This window comes from Rhinatrema bivittatum, chromosome 1, assembly GCF_901001135.1.
Source record: "Rhinatrema bivittatum chromosome 1, aRhiBiv1.1, whole genome shotgun sequence".
Taxonomy (NCBI): Eukaryota; Metazoa; Chordata; class Amphibia; order Gymnophiona; family Rhinatrematidae; genus Rhinatrema; species Rhinatrema bivittatum.
Window position 1 is genome coordinate 639603435 of NC_042615.1, and position 17485 is coordinate 639620919.

At 42.8% G+C, this 17485-nt stretch overlaps 1 protein-coding gene across 3 annotated transcripts in view; it reads right to left on the minus strand.

Annotated features, from left to right (window-relative positions):
* PAM (peptidylglycine alpha-amidating monooxygenase) overlaps nucleotides 1–17485 on the minus strand; it is a 780628-nt gene that overhangs the window by 146412 nt on the left and 616731 nt on the right. For 2 of the 3 annotated variants that reach the window (XM_029572646.1, XM_029572664.1), the window contains exon 16: nucleotides 6353–6664. The exons of the other annotated variant lie outside the window; for it this stretch is intronic. In XM_029572646.1, coding sequence (XP_029428506.1) covers nucleotides 6353–6664 — 312 coding nt within the window. The remainder of the gene's footprint in view (nucleotides 1–6352; nucleotides 6665–17485) is intronic. 3 annotated transcript variants of the gene reach the window in all.

Genomic DNA, 17485 nt, shown 5'->3' on the forward strand with positions numbered 1-17485 from the left:
ACTGACCTGAATTTCTACTTCAGAAGTTTTATGCTTTGCTTCTGATCTCTGCTGCAAGTTTTGGGAATAAGGTCAAATGGAGACCTGCTAGCTCACTAAGGGGCCGATGTAATAAAGTGCCCTGAAGCTGCCGCGGGTCTGTACCCGTGTTTTCCAGCACAAAGCCCTTTATGGGTATGTAATAAGGGTTTTGTGCGTGGGGAAAAAAGCGTGTACAAGCGTGCTTACCGACCCATGTTTTTTTCTGCGCGAGTGATGCTAATGGCATGTAAAGGAGGTGATTATCTATTCACGAGCAATGCAGGGAGCCGTGCTACCAGGGAAATCAGGTCAGTGAGGAGACTTTTAATGCAGATTCTTAGCACCTGAGTCAGGGCAGGACTTAAGTGAAAGCACCAGCCTGGAGAGCAGTTTTTTTTTTATGCCTTTGCAAGTCAGCCAAGCAGTGGATGCAACTAGTAGAGAGAAGGCAGCTTCTCAATGAGACAGAATCGCTGATCTGCATTTCAAACTCTTGCTATTTATTTATTTATTTTTAATTTTTCTATACCGAAGTTCTTGTAAGAATACAAATCACACCGGTTTACATTATAACTATATGCTAGTGGCCAGAGTCTGATCATGACTAACTTCTAACCGTAGAGATTTTAAAAAATCGCTGAAAACTTACTTATTTATCCAAGCTTTCTAGCTACAATAATTTGTATAATATCATGTTTTCAATTAATCTTAACAATTGTTTGTATTTTAAATTATGTATGTCTTGACCATGTGTAAACCGCCTAGACCAGACCTGGGCAAGGGGCGGCCCGCGGGCTGAATCCGGCCCGCCTACGGTCTGAATCCGGCCCGCCCACTGCTGAGAGCAGACGGGGAATGAGGAACTGCTGCCTTCCCTTGCAGAGGGAAGGCAGCAGTTCATTCTCCGCTCCCTCGCTCCCCGATTGGCCGGCCAATCGGGGAGCGAGGGAGCGGAGAATGAACTGGTTTGTTTTTTTACAGCGTCCGGGGGGGGGGGGGGGGGGAGGGAGTGACTCGAGCGAAGGCACGCTGTCCGATTGGCCGGTGCTGGGCAAGCCTTGCCCAGCACCGGCCAATCGGGCAGCGTGTCTTCGCTCGAGTTTCTTTCCTACATATGTCACGGAGTTTTTTTTGAGCCTCCCGCGGCCGAAGGGATTCTTCTTTCTTGGCCTGCGGGGGCTCATGCTGCTGACTCCTTTCTCGATTGCCGGCTGGTTCAATTGCTCGGGGGCCGATGCTGCAGCCGACGCGGCACGGCTCTTTCTCCTTCCCGCGCACCGCTCCGTGTATCACTTCCTGTTTCGGGTCACGGGAGGGGGGCAGGCGCGGGAAGAAGAAAAGGCCAGCCGCGGGTGCCACAGCTTCTTCCAACACCGCTGCCGTTCCCACTGGGCTTGAACGTGCTGACAGCCCAGCGGCAACGGCAGCGGGAGAGACCGGGAGCGCGCGCCGCGGACCGGCAAAAAAACTCCGTGACATATGTAGGGAAGAGGAAGTGAGTAAGAGAGAGTGAGAAGCAGCCAGCCAGCCTGTGTGTGATTGAGTGGTCAGAGAGCTGATGTGTGTGTGTATGTGAGAGACAATGAAAGTGATTGCTCAGGGAGATGACTGATGTGTATGTGAGAGTGTGAGGCATTAGTCAGGGAGGTGACTGATGTGTGTGTGTGTGTGAGAGAAAAAGCATGGAAGTGAGAAGTCTGGGTATGTGGGAAAGCATGAGCATAAGAAGCCTGGAGTTGTGGGAGTGAGAAACCTGGGTGAGTGTGCATGCATGAGAGAGAGAGAGACTGCTTGGTAAGGTGACTGTGTGTGTGAGAGAAAAAGACTGGTGTGTGTGAATGTGAGAGAATGTGATTCAGGGAATGAGAAGCCTGTGCACGTGGAGAGTGAGCATGGAAATGAGAGAGACTGGTGTGTGTGTAACAGAGAGAAAGTGATTATGGGAATGAGAAGCCTGTGCATGTGAAGAGAGTGAGCATGAGAGTGAGAAACCTGGGTGTGTGTGAGACAGCATGGGAGGGAGAAGCCTGTATATCTGAAAGAGAACTTGGGAGTGGGAAGCCTGTGTGTGTGTGTATGCATGAGTGCGATCAGGTGACTGGTGTGTGTGTGTGTGTGTGTGTGTGTGTGTGTGTGTGTGTGTGAGAGAGAGAGAAATAAAGTGATTATGGGAATGAGAAGCCTGTGCATGTGAAGAGTGAGCATGGGAGTGAGAAACCTGGGTGTGTGTGAGACACATCACGGGAGGGAGAAGCCTGTATAGCTGAAAGAAAACATGGGAGTGAGAGACTGGTGAGTGTGTGTGTGTGTGTGTGTGTGTGTGTGTGTGTGAGAGAGAGAAAGAAAGTGATTATGGGAATGAGAAGATTGTGCGTGTGGAGAGAACAAGCATGGGAGTGAGAGACTGGTGTGTATGTGTGTGTGTATGTATGTGTGTGTAACAGAGAAAAAGTGATTATGGGAATGAGAAGCCTGTGCATGTGAAGAGAGTGAGCATGAGAGTGAGAAACCTGGGTGTGTGTGAGACAGCATGGGACGGAGAAGCCTGTATATCTGAAAGAGAACTTGGGAGTGGGAAGCCTGTGTGTGTGTGTATGCATGAGTGAGATCAGGTGACTGGTGTGTGTGTGTGTGTGTGTGTGTGTGTGTGTGTGTGTGTGTGTGTGTGTGTGAGAGAGAGAGAAAAAGTGATTATGGGAATGAGAAGCCTGTGCATGTGAAGAGTGAGCATGGGAGTGAGAAACCCGGGTGTGTGTGAGACACATCATGGGAGGGAGAAGCCGGTATATCTGAAAGAGAACATGGGAGTGAGAGACTGGTGTGTGTGTGTGTGAGAGAGAGAAAGAAAGTGATTTTGGGAATGAGAAGCCTGTGCATGTGGAGAGAACAAGCATGGGAGTGAGAGACTGGTGAGTGAGTGTGTGTGTGTGTGTGAGAGAGAGACAGAGAAAGTGATTATGAGAGTGAGAAGACCATATATGCAAGTAGAACACGGGAGTGGGAAGCCTGTGTGTGTGTGTGTCTGTGTGTGTGTGTGTGTGTATGGCATGAGAGAAACTGTTCAGGAAGGTGACTGATGTGTGTGTGCCAAAGACTGTTTGGGAGATGATTGGTGTGTGAGAGACAGAAACTGGTCATGGGGGCATGACTGGTATGGTGTGTGTGTGAGAGACATGGGCACTAAGGAAGAGGACCATAAGTATAGAGCTTAGCTTCTACTGCTGCTTCTGGTGTGTGCCATGGCCTGCAGGGAAGGGGAGTAGGAGAGCTGCTGGAGGGGGTAAGTAAAGGTGGGTTTAAGTTTATTTTTCTTGACTGCCATTTTAATTGTGTGATGTCTGCTTTTTTGAAATATTTTATTGGTGTTTGGAGAATGTTTAATAGTTTTTATGAGTTTTTAATTGTTGGATGTTATTCTGTTCATAGCTGTTTAGAAACATTTATTCTGCTTATTAGTATAGTTTTACAATTATTTCTGTTTGGGGATCTATAGCTGCTTGTTAGTTCTGTTTTCCTAATAAGAGGTGTATTGGTGTTTAGGGTCTGATGTAATATTTGTAGTGTTGCCTTTTCATAGATAGGGTTGCTCCTGTTTGAGTGTATTCCATAATACAGGTGTAACTGTGTGCGGATTAGTTTATGTGCATTACTACAGATCCTGGGAGTATGTTAGGTCGGTTCTGTGTCTGTTACCGAGATGAGATATTTTGCTAGCATGTAAGCGTTTGTATCGGTCTTATTTGTTGTGTTTTCTCAGAGGACATACATTGGTGGTAAACTGCTGTCTTTTCATAAGTAGGGCTATTGAGAACTGAGTTAATTATATTAGTCCGGCCCTCTAAAACCATCCCAATTTCTCATGCGGCCCCATGGGAAAATTAATTGCCCACCCCTGGCCTAGACGGATATATATTTATCCATTGTGCGGTATATAAAAACTTTTAAATAAATAAATAAATAAATGAAGGAGTTAGATATTGCTCTACAAACCTTCACATCAACTTCTGGACCATTAGCATTCATTTTTTTGAAAAAGAAAGGCTTTCGCCCAGAGAATCAATCGGGGGTGTTCATGCGGTTTTCTCTGTGGATATGCTAGCATGATTCACTACACAGGGCCATGAGCACGTGTTTCTGCGCATGATATGGTGCATATGTTTGGTGTGCCTGGATTTTATGCGCACATCTAATTAGCATACGTGGCTGTTATTACATCCCGCACATGACAAAAATAGATCAGTGTGGATTTCAACGCAGGTCTTATTGCATCAGCCTGTATGCATCGCTACAGAAATGTAGCCATGACCCTCAGCTGGGTTTTCAAATGATCTGAGCTAAAGATTCAATGAGAGGTGGCAGGTGTCCCAAACTACTTTGGAATACTTATTTTCTTCGCGATTTTAAATTTACATAGTTGATCCTCATTTGAAATGTGTGTTCTGTGGTGCTGAGACTTTTCAGGCACTACTATTGTTTTGTGGTCCCGACTAGCAGCAATAAGACATGAATTGCCTGCAACTTGGATTCAGCATTTTCCCCACTCTCCAATGCTCACTAGCTCAGAAAACCAAACTTTTCTTATATACTTTCTCTCATTAATAAATGCCAGGTTTCCAATACTTACATTTTAATTGCTGAAAGTAAACATTTTTTGGGTTGGGGGAGGGAGGGAATGATATGGGGAATAAGTTGCCTTCTGTGTCTTAAACATGCGGGCTTCTCTCTATTTCATTGCTTCCCTAGATTTCCATTCAAATTAACTAACACAGAGATCTAGAAAAACTTTTTTTTTTTATCCTACTGCACAGAATTCCTTGGATTGACCAAAGCACTTCCTCACAGGCAGGGCCGGTGCAAGGGTAGTAGGCGCCCTAAGCGACTTCTGCCTTGCGCCCCCCCCCCCCCCCCCCCCGGGTCTTGCCACCCCCACCTTGCCCCGATTCCTACCTCATTTGCGTGCTGCTCGCAGCCCAATGAATCTCTACTCCTCTTTGCCGCGAGTGATATCCTGCTCGCAGCATCACATGGCTGCTCTCTGGCGCCCCCTAAGGGTCAGTGCCATAAGCGACAGCCTGGTTCGCCTAATGGACATGCCAGCCCTGCTCACAGGTAAGCAGAAGCTGCTGTTTGTTAATTTTGCAAAAGGGAAAAACAATGGCAGGTTGAGAACAATTGATATTTTAGGTGAAGGCGCATTTGGAAGCATCAGGTTGCGTGCTGGGTATTAGGAGTACAGCCTCTGCTGTAGCCCATGCACAGATGCCTGCCATGCACAGGGTCTGATTTAAGATTACAGTACCCGTACACAGAACACTGAGGGGGTGTGTGTGTGTGGGGGGGGGGGGGGGGTTCTCCCTTGGAAATCAGAAAGCAGCAGGCGGAATCCCAGTTTTTCTAGGCACCTTCAGAATTTGGCAACCTAAACACATGCCTAGGTTGCCTATGCTTAAACCCAGCACGGTTGTACCTACAGAGCAGTGACTTTAAGGAGACTCAAACTTCACACGTCGCATTATCTGGCTGTCCACATTAGCAAACAAGCCTGCACAAAGTCATATCAAAAGACCACAACACAATTAAAACAAGAACACCATTACGGTTTGCCATCATAGAAACCTGAAGGGAATGAGTCATGGCCTCCTAATTATAGGAACCATTGAAAATAAAAATTAATCTAATAACTATTGACTATTTGGATAATGCTACAGAAGCAACGAGGCGTGTTTCCAGTCTGGATGATAATTTATATTGAAACAACACAAAGCTTATAAAAGCTTTTATCTCTAACACATCAACTCAAATAAGAATTCCCACAGGGTGCTGCAGGGATGTTCAGTCAGACTTATAATCTGAATTGAAAAGACTACCACAAATAGAGAAAAGCTAGTGTCATGGAAAAGGACTGCAGGATGTCCATGCCATTTAATGAAACTTACAAGCTTTGTTGCTTCCTAAAATTTTTGTCAGATGCAAAAAGTGAAGACCAACCTCATGTAAGGTCCTTTGCCCAAGTCTAATGTTTAGATTTAATACCACTTTTCTCAGACTTTTTAAGAGAAACAGCACTGATCAGGATAGGATATCACCACAAAAAGCTGATCCCAATTCATCAGCCCATATACTGAAAATCTGTTTTGATTAATGTACTTTTTTTTTTTTTTACCCCAAGCACAGTTGTCTCAGCACAAAAAAATTTTTTTGACTGTGTGCGCAGAACTGTGCATTTACAGCAGGGCATTTCAGACTTTCTTGGCATTCCCTTCAGATTCAGCTAATGTGGATCAGAGCCTTTATTAGCATTTCATGACCAAGAAAGAATTCCTAAACCCACCTCCTGCATGTTCCTTCTCCCAGTGGCCCCCTGCATGAGACTCAGCTTGCTGCAGTGAGGACAGCCTGCCCCCTGCTGGCCTCAAGGTAGACTCTAGCTGGTGGAACTTGTGAATCCTGTCTCTGACAAGAACAGGATCGGCCCTCCCGGCACGATCTCTGGCATTCGACCAACCAGGATCCTTCTTTTGGACTACATTAGCAATCTCGGCTACAAGATCTGACTCTGCCTTTTCTGTGGGATTATATTTATGCAAATGCACAACATCTTCCCTTTCGCCTAGCAGCTTGGAAATGAGTGAATAGAAATCACCTGTACAAAAAGAGAAAAGATAAGAGAGGAAGGCAAAAAAGGATTATAACAAGACTGCAAAATGTCAGAAATTGCCAGCATGCATGCAATAAAAATACTTAAAAGCATCCTTCAGGTGTTTGTCCCTTCTAAATCCATGTTTTACCTCTTTAACAGCTGATAATCTATGTATCAGATCCGATCAAACTTTGTTGTGTTAAATTTGGATAACATCCAGTTTCAGCAGATATTTAGAAACAACTTTCAGCTATATTATTTTCACAGCAGTAGTCTTGCACTATTGCAAGCAGTTTCAATAAAGGAGATTTACAATAGGCTTTTGCTGGATCTTGAAGTCAGGTGACAACTTATGAGAGCCTCGTAAAAGTGAAGGCATACTGGATAACTCTGCCACTTTACCAATTTAATCACTTCTAAGGCCATTTAAGAAAAGAGGCATGAATTTCAGGAAATGGAGCCAGAGAAAATATCAGCAGCTAGATTATTACAACAAAGAAAAGGAGAGGAGCAGATGTACTGCAATCTCTTGGCAAGATCATCAACAGAATGCACTACCGAAACCCAACTTTCTATAAACTTGATGGCTGTACATTGCATCTGTACATCTGATCTTCAAATAAATAGGTAACATTAATGTGCAATATTACCACTCACCAGTATTTTTGTAATCTGCTGTGCACTACTTTAAAAAAAAATGTGGAGCCAAAAGCATGGAAGTAGATGGTATATACAGAAAAAAAAATAAATGAGTTGTCTGATATTCCTAAATTAATTACAAGCTAATGATTGCAAAGGCTTTGGGTCAACGACAGGAAAGATGAATAAGAAAATATTCAGGCCTCAATCCTGCAAAATCCCTTGATCATACACATGACATACTATCAGCTAGCCAAGAAGCATATTTCTAATGCCACAGAAAAATAGCTGAGCCACCTTTGGGACTTTTCAACCCTGCCCAGTAAGAATTTTACGCCTTTTCAAAATGTTTTGTGCATCTCTGAATTTCACAGCACAGACCCCTTTGTAGAGCAAGGGGGATATAGGATCTGAGAAATGTTCTCTCATACACCATTCTTTAAGATGAAAACATGGGCTTTAAACTGAGTAACAGGAAGAGGATCAAATGATAAACTGAAGAGCACTGGATTGTAAAAACAGAGTACCTTACATCCATCTGCTCTCTGATGCAACTGAGAGGGTCTCTCTCTTGTGAAATGAAGAGGAGCTTGTAATTGACCCAGGGAGTTTTTAAGATTTCCACTGTGGAGCAGTTTCACCCATTCCAGCTGAGAATTTGCATTTAATTACAAATATTTTGATTTTTTTTTCTTTAATTTGCAGAAGTGTAGTCACAAGTTTATTATATGGTTGTTTTGCCTATGTTGTCTTTTCATGGTTTTTTTTATTGTGTAAACCTGTATTTATTTCATGAATATTAGTCTGCACTCTTTGATCTTTCCAGAAAGCAGGCAATAAACAATGTTAAATAAATAAATGTTACCTGTTCAGCTACAGTTTTTACCAAGTTCATAGCAAATGCTGGAATAACAAACTGTTGCGCAACAGGAATAGCAAACTATTCCCTGACCTTCACTGCAATTCATAAATTGCAAAGTTTCAGTCTTTCTACTTTTTGCTTTTATAATAAAAATTATTTTAGCGCCACCCTGAATAAAATTCCCATTATTTAAATTGTGCCACTGTGCTACTCCTAAAATTCTTTACGATATTATTGCTAAGCAGTGGAAACAATAGCTAAATGTGATTTGGTAGGGTCCGACTATGAAAATGACAGTTTAAACCAAAGCACTGAGAAGGGATCCAGCCTCTCCAGAATGACCCTAACAGGTTCTGTCATGTTTACAAACTGTACTCACTCGGTGATTTAAAATCAGCCTTCTCCATCCCTGCCCTTGCAAGCGGAAAACCGCAGGTGAAATCATTGGCTGTCAGGAACTAATTATGGAGGTATTAGGGCCAATTTTAACAAAATGAACATAGCAAACAATATCTGAACAGGATTTCTCTTGCTTCATCTGTAACCATGGCAGAGGCGTTCAGCTAATTATGTGTCTACGTGTCAAAACATTCCCTCACTCCTTCCCACAAAGACTTTAAGGACTCTATAAAAACATAAAAAAGCACATCTGACAGTTTTTAAAATACCAGCTGGAATGAGGAAATATTCAAAGGAAAACAAAGGTTTATAAAACAAGAAATGAAATAGATATAATGTGACACAGAGTAATTACAGATATGTGTTCCCAGGTTTACACCCAAACGCTGAAGTAATTTCACTGTTACTCTGAAGATGGAATATGGGAGGTTTGGGTGTTTTTTGTTTTTTTTTTGTTTTGTTTTTTAAATTAATGGTAAATAAGAACGCTATTAAGGCTGTTGCATTCCTGAATTTACAAGCACAGAGCAAGAACCTACAGCACAATCTATCCCAGCAATAGCTGAGACCTTGGGCACTAGACTGTTTTGAGATTCGCTCTATAGTAGTTAACCCAAGGACAGTCAGCTCAAAGGTCTATTATCTACCAACACGCCTCCTCCCTGCAGTAATACTAATCTATTAACAAACAGAACTAAAAATCAGCAGATTGTTTCCTATCAGCAACAAGTGAAGCAACTATTTCTTTAGTCCAATAAAGGGCTGTAGGCATCAGAGCTATCAACCCGACTTATGAAGCATCAATAGGGTCCTTCATTTTCAGTTTAAACTGATTTTTGCCCATAAATTCCTAGAATTTTCCAAAGGTGACAATCAGTTTAAACCAATAGTCACCCTAATTTTAGGTTGATTAAGAAGCTGCTCCAGATTGTGTCAAGGCTTCCAGCCACTGCTGAAAGCCAGTATGGGCCAAAGCACATGCTGTGTTTCAAGTCCCATCCTCCACCAGTAAAAGTGTTCACCCCTCCAGTGCCACCCATGCCATATTTCAAGTACTGCCTCCTCACCCCAAAAGCAGCCAAAGTGCCTGCTGTCTGGTGTCGTGAATGCATTTCAAGCAGGCCCTGTTTACCAGAAGCATGTTCCAGCAGGATCCCTGGCCTTGTATACGGCAAACGTGCAGTGCTGCAGAGTGAGGGAGCCTCGGTAACCATGCTGCCAAGGAAGAGAAGGAGAAGCCTGGAGCTACCACTGATAATGAAAATGCTGCTGCAGTGTGTGTGTGTTGTTATTGGGGGGGGGGGGGGGGGGGGTGGGGAGATTCTCATAAGAACATGCCATACTGGCTCAGACCAAGGGTCCTCAAGCCCAGTATCCTGTTTCCAACAGTGGCCAATCCATGTCCCTGGCAAGTATCCAAACATTAAATAAATCTCAAGCTACTATTGCTTATTAATTACCATCAGTTTATGGATTTTTCCACTAGGAACTTACCAAAACTTTTTTAATCCCAGTTGCTCTAAACGCTGTATGTACCACATCCTCTGGCAATGAATTCCAGAGCTTATCTATGAGCTGAGTGAAAAAGAATTTTTTTCTAATTGTTTTAAATGAGCTACTTGCTAACCTTATGGAGTGCCCTCTAGTCCTATTATCTGAGAAAGTAAATAACCGATTTACATTAATTTTTTCAAGTTCTTTCATGATCTGGAAGACCTCTATCATATCCCCTCTCAGTCATCTTTTCGCCAAACTGAACAGCCCTAACTTCCTTAGCCTTTCCTCATAGAGCAGCTGGTTCCATGCCACTTATTTTGGTTGCCCTTCTCTGAACTTTCTCCAGTGTAACTATATCTTTTTTAAGGTGCGGTGACCAGAATTGCACACAGTATTCAAGATGCGGTCTCAGCATGGAGAGATACAGAAGCATTATGACATCCATCATTTTATTTGCCATTCCCGTCTTAATAATTCCTAATATTCTGTTTGCTTTTTTGATCGCCACAGCACACTGAGCTGACGATTTCAATGTATTATCCACTATAATACCTAGATCTCTTTCCTGGGTGGCAACTCCTTGATAGAACCTAACATTGTGTAACTACAGCAAGGATTATTTTTCTGTATATGCATTACTTTGCGCTTGTCCACGTTAAATTTTTTCTGCCATTTGGTAGCCCAATTTTCCAGTCTCGCAAGGTCCTCCTGCAATTTATCACAATCCACTTGAGATTTAACTACTCTGCATAATTTTGTGTCACCCGCAAATTTGATCACCTCACTTGAACCCCTTTCCAGATCATTTATAAATGTATTAAATAGCACTGGTCCAAGTACAGATCCCTTTGGCACTCCACTGATTATATTCTTCAACTGTGAAAACAGATCATTTGATCATACTCTGTTTCCTGTCTTTTAACCATCTTGCAATCCACAAAAGGACATCACCTCCTATCCCATGACTTTTTAGTTTCCTTAGAAGCCTCTCATGTGGGACTATGTCGAACGCCTTCTGAAAATCCAAATACACCACATTTACCGGTCACCTTTGTCCACGTTATTCACCCCTTCAAAAAAAAAATGTAGGAGATTTGTGAGGTAAGACTTCCCTTGAGTAAATCCATGCTGGCTGTGGTCTCATTAAAACATGTCTATCTAAATGTGTTATTATTTTATTTTTTATAACAGTTTCCATGATTTTTCCTGGCACTGAAGTCAGGTTCACCAGTCTATAGTTTCCTGGATCACCCCGGAGCCCTTTTTAAATATCAGGGTTACATTGGCCATCTTCCAATCTTCAGGTACAACAGATTATTTTAATGATAGGTTACAAATTAATTGAAATAGATCTGAAATTTCAATTTCTAGTTCTTTCAGAACCCTGGGGTGAATGCCATCCAGTCCAGGTGATTTACTACTCTTCAGTTTTTCAATCTGGCCCTCCATCTTCCAGGTTCACAGTGATTTAGTTCAGTTCACCTGAATCATCACCCTTGAAAACAGTCTCCGGAATGGGTATTTCTCCAACATCCTCTTCAATAAACACTGAAGCAAAGAATTTGTTTAATTTTTCTGCGATGGCCTTGTCTTCCCTAACTGCCCCTTTAACCCCTTGATCATCTAACGGCCCAATCAACTCCCTCGCAGGGAGCACGAGAAAGGAAGGGATGAGGGAGGGCAAAGAGGAATAGTGATAAAATTTGAGGGGGAATGCTTTGATATGCACCTACTGGGTAGAAATTGCCTTGGAGGGCCAGGATTGGGATCAATATCCCCAAAAGGAGAATCATCAAGGTATGATGACAGTGACAAGGATGAGATTCTGTCAGGGAGAGTAGAGATGTCTGGATGAGAGGAAGAAAACTTTAAAGTTTAATAGCAGTGGATAGTGCAGATAACAGAATGGCAGGTGAGATCAAAAATACAGGAATTGGGAAAGTGGACTTGATGTTAGTAGTGGTTTGCAGCAGGGAATAAGATTAGGAGGATTAACATCAGGCAGAGAAAATGTAGTGGATCTACGGGAAATAGAGAGAGGCCTGCAATCTCCCCAGTATCTGGCCAGCTGCTCACAGAGTGTGGGAAGAGAGCTCAGGCCTAAGGTGGGTTGTAGTGACTTCTGGCGTCAAACACCGTGACAGATAGAAGTATGCAGATAGGTTGCAATCTCCCCAATTCTGATTCAGGATCCTTCCTATCAGTGATGTAACCATGGGCAGGCCTGGGTGGGCCTTGGCCCACCCAATCAGAGATACCCGGCGCCTGAGAAGAGAGGCCCAATACAGGGCCATCGCGAAACATCCCACACAGTCCGAGGCCTGGCCCAAGAAGAGGCCCGACCGTCACGGAGTTCTTCCCGCGTGGCCCGAGAAGATGCCCGACTGTCACGGAGTTCTTCCCGCGTGGCCCGAGAAGAGGCCCGACCGTCACGGAGCTCTTCCCGCGTGGCCCGAGAAGAGGCCGACCGTCACGGAGCTCTTCCCGCATGGCCCGACCGTCACGGAGCTCATCCCGCGTGGCTTGAGAAGAGAGTCATGACTATTTCAGTGCCGTCACAGAGCTTGACATGCACAGCCAGAGAAGAGGCCTTGCAGCAAGGAGGCCCAAAAGAGAGGGAGAGGCCCTAATAGAGAGTGTGTGCATGTGTATGTAAGAAAGACAGAATAGGAGTGAGAAGCATCTGTGTGCCTGTAGGTGAAAGAGCATGGGTGTGAAAAGTGTGTGTGTGTGAGTGAGAAGCCTGGTTATATGTATGAGAGAGAGTATGGGAGTAAGAAGCCTGAGAAGCCTCTGTGCCTGTATATGAGAGACAGCATGCGAGTGGAGAGCCTGTGTGTGTATGTATGAAAGAAAGCACGTTGGTGTGAGAGACAATATGTGGGAGTGAGCATGTAAGAGAGCCAGTGTGTGTGGAAGTAGAAACCTTCGTGTGAAGAGTGGGAACCTGTGTGTACGAATTGGAGCCTGGGTTAAAGAGTGTGAGGGAGTGGGAACCTGCGAGTGAGAGCCTGCATGTGAGAGTGAGAGCATGCAAGAGTAGAAGCCTGAGTGAGAGAAAGTATATTTGAGAGAATGCATGTGAGAGAGAATCTATGCATGTGAATGAAGGAGGAAGGAAATAGGTGGGCCTGAACCTCCTGGCCAGAGCCCACCCTTAACCGAAGCACTGGCCTCCCACCGTGGACGGCGGCACGATGAAAAGGGGGCAGAGGAGAGGCACGGGGCAACGTGTGAGGAAGCATCGGTGCGTGATTTAAGATCGGGACAATCCCACCCCTCCCCGCCCGAGTGCGAGGTTGCGGCACTAAGCCCCGCCCCGGGCTGCAGTGCATAGAGGGAGCATTGGCGGCACCGGCTGATGACATCATTGGCCCTTTAAAGGGCTGCGATGGAGGCCCGAGAGCCCCTTTTTTGATTGCACGCCGGCGAAACCCACCCACCCCAAGAACTAAGTTAGTGTTAAAAATTGAGAATGTCTGTAAAGAGTGGATGCACGAAGAGAGAAATAACGCTGTGTATTATGCTAAGATTGCAATATGATGACATACACCTTGTTATGACAGTTTAACATATTCAGCAGACAGCATACTTATGTTAGTTAGTACAGTTCAAAGCGTTATTCATTGTTGGGGGTTAATGTCGCAGCTGAGAGGGAGGGGGCGGTTACCCGGCCAGTTGGGCATATTGCAGGTGGTGCTGGTGACATCACAGGATGGCGTAGTAGCAGAGCAGTGCCTTGGGCAGTGCTAAAAAGGTGGGGGTGCGGAAATGGTCAGGGCCCCCTTGCTTGGGGACAAGGCAGGGGGCCCATGGAGTAAGGCTGCCTTGCTTGGTCCCTAAGGCAGTCAGCAGTGGAGGCATCATACCGGCTTGGGTATCCAAGGAAGTTTTTCATGATGTGTTAAATAAAAGCTGCGGCCTTATTATACCAATGACAGTTTTGGTGTTTTCTATGTTTACAAAACGAATGCATAATTTTGTCTATGGTACAGTAAGGGGCCAGAAGGCAGGGACGATGGCCATGTGGCGGCTGCTAGCGTTAAGAAGACAAGAGGAAAGAGAAGAAACAGAAAAAATAAGAGACCCTGAAAAAGGAATTAGGAAAAGATAGATAAGAGGAACAAAGACTAGGACCAACTGATTAGAAAAATAAGATCAGACATCAAAGGTAAAAAAAAAAAAAATTATTTTGACTTTCAGCAATTGGAATATGCCATCTTTGGGAATGTGCATTTCTTATATATTTGTATTTGCTGTTACTTCAGTAATCCAGTGTCCACTGAGGCTGAGGTTGGTTTCTCAGGCTTTCCAGTTCAGTTTTGTTTATATTTATTTAACAACTTTTTTATACCGACATTCGCGGGTACGTCATATCAGTTTACAAGGAACTAAGAAATACAAGTAACGGGGGGGTGGAAGAAACGGGGGTATAACTGGGTAAAGGCATAACAAGAGAAGTGTAATGGATGCAACTAACAAGGGAAATAATATTATATAATGAAAGTTATAGTAATAATAAACATTAAATACTATAAAAAAAACATGAAATAGTTAGCATAACGATAATCACATGGAAGATAACGAGATGACATAAAATAAATTGCGCCGGCCGTCCATTACTCCTACCATGTGACAGGGGCCGGCCAATGGTACGGCTACCCTGTCACATGGTAAGGGCAAAGGGCCATCGGTGCCATTTTGATTAGTGGCAGCCGACGGCCGAGAGCTGGAGATCACTCCCGGGACCCCCACTGGACCACCAGGTACTTTAAAAAAGTTTGGGGGGTGGGAAGCTAAAGGATGTGTTTTAAAGGGTCGGGTGGGTTTAGGGGTTGTTTTTGTGTGCCATTTTTCCCGCCCTTCCCCAAAATGATAAGAGAACCCCATGAACAATTTCATGGGGTTTTCCTATCGGTTTCGGGGAGCCCCCGATTTCTGACTAGTTTGAAAATATCGTACGATATTTTAAATCGTCAGAAAAACGATTCATATGCCTATTACTGCGGTTATACTATGGCATGGAAAGGTTCTAGGTGATGGTGGGGTTTGTCTTACTTCACAAAATGTTTGGCATTGGAGGGAGCTTGTTTTGCTGTCACTGAGGTGGCACTAGCATTTGAATATTTTTTTTTTTTGCATGTCCTAGTTCTGTTCTGCACCTGTTGCAAATCTTAAGTTCTTATGATTATTATGATTATTGCTATTTTACTATAGTTATGATATGCTCTGCATTTCTGGAAAGAGGATTCGTAAAAGAATACATTTATGTTTGTTTTATTACATAACTGGTTCTGATGTTTCTGTTACACATCATGTAAAAAGTAACAGAAGTTTATTTATAAACTGCAATAAATGTAAAATAAATTAAATATAGATTAAGGTATTTTTTAATGTTGGTAAGTGCTTGAAATAGTAAAATTAAAATATTTTAAAGCATCTCTCATGAAGAAACTACTTAGAAATCCATTATCAGATGCACTCTTAAGGCATTATTTATTGATAACAGTACAAATAGTAGGGTCTAGACCTGTATTTCAACTGCCCACCCATGTTAACCTTGGTCCCTCCAAAAAAGTCATTTTTGGCTATGCCACTGCTTCAGATCTCACTCACTTGTGAGGATTGACATCCTGCTGGTCTTGGAGAACACCTGTTACAGGTAAATAATTCTGCAATCTCACACTGACTGCACATGTCGGTCCATATTAACTATTCTGTCACAATCATCATCAAACGCTGTACAAGCAATTAGATTCCATTCCATGTAACATTATTCCCAACATGGCTGCTCCTAGGAGTTATGATGAATTAGAGGGGAGCAGCCTTCAAAAATTCAAAAGCAATGACAACATTTTTAAGTGAGTTAACATTGCTGATTGCTGTGCTTACTTTGGCAATACTTAGAGTACATAAGTACATCTTTAAGAGTATTTACTAAACAGTAACTAATATTAATGCTGCAATTTTTGGTTCAGTTGCTTGTACAAAGTTAAATTAGTGTGGTATCTTTAAACAATGTACTGTAAAATTGATTTTCAGTGTGAAAATAATGGGGTTCATTTTCAAAATGATTTACATGTGTAAATGTAACATACTACTGTAGCATTTTTCAAAAACTATTTACCCACGCAAAGTGCACTTACATTGTAAAACCTAAGGACAATTCAATGGCATATATTGTAGCAATATTCTAAAGCCCACTTACACTGAAAGTGCATTTACACATGTAAAACCCCTTTTTAAGTGTGTAAATGCTTTTGAAAATTAGGCCCTATATACTTAACTTTTCCAGAGCTCTTAGTGTAATCTTAATTGTGGTAGAATGTACACCTCAGAATAGGCTCACATTTTCAGTCACAAAATCTCACATACTTTGAGAAAACTATAAAGCAAAGGGAGATCATTCTAGGGGACAGAGGCAAAGAAACATATTATATAATGGCAAATAAGGACCTCAAGATCTATGAAGTCTGTCCAGTTCCATAGACCAGCTGAGCTTCAGCTTTCTTCTCAATTTTTCATAATAAATAATCCTCTATGTTTGTCCCATGCTTCCATGAATTTTGTCATAATTTCTAACTTCATCAACTCCCCGAGGAGGCCATTTCATGCATCTACCACCCTTTCCATGAAGAAATAGCTCCTGAAGTTGCTCATGAGTCTACAATCTTGGACCCTCATACCATGACCTTTTGTTCTGGAGCATTCTATCATCTGAAAAAGGTTTGCTTCTTGTGCATTTTTAGTACCTTTAAGGTATCTGAATGTTTCTATCATATTCCCCTGCCTTGCCTTTCCTTTCCTCTACTGTATACATATTTAGGTCTAAGTTTTATTTTATAGGACTTCTGGTGTAGATAGCAGCAGATCATAAGGAATTGCAGAAGGACCTCACGAGACTAGGTATCTGAATGACAGATGAAATTTAATGTAGAAAAGTGCAGTGATGAACACAGAAAAAAATAATCCCAATTATAGGTACACAATGCTAGTTTATATATTGGGAATGACCACATAGGAAAAGGACCTTGGAGTCCGTGTGGGCAATACAATGAAATCCTCAGCTCAGTGTACAGAAGCAGTCAAAAAAGCAAATAGGAATGATCCGAACAGGAATGGAGAAGAAAACAGAAAACATATTGCCTCTGGATCAAGCCATGATATGACCACACCTTGAATATTGTGTGCAGATTTGGTTGCCCCCATCTTAAAAAACAAAAAAAAAAACAACTTTGGAACTAGAAAAGGTATAGAGGAAGGCAATAAAAATGATAAAGGGTATGGTGAGAAGCTACACAGGCTAGGGCTCCTCAACTTGAAAAAGAGAAGTCTGAGAGGGGATAAGATAGAAGTTTATAAAACTATTGAGTAGGGTGGAATGGATAATTAATACTCTAAACAAGGGCACACTTCATGAAACAATC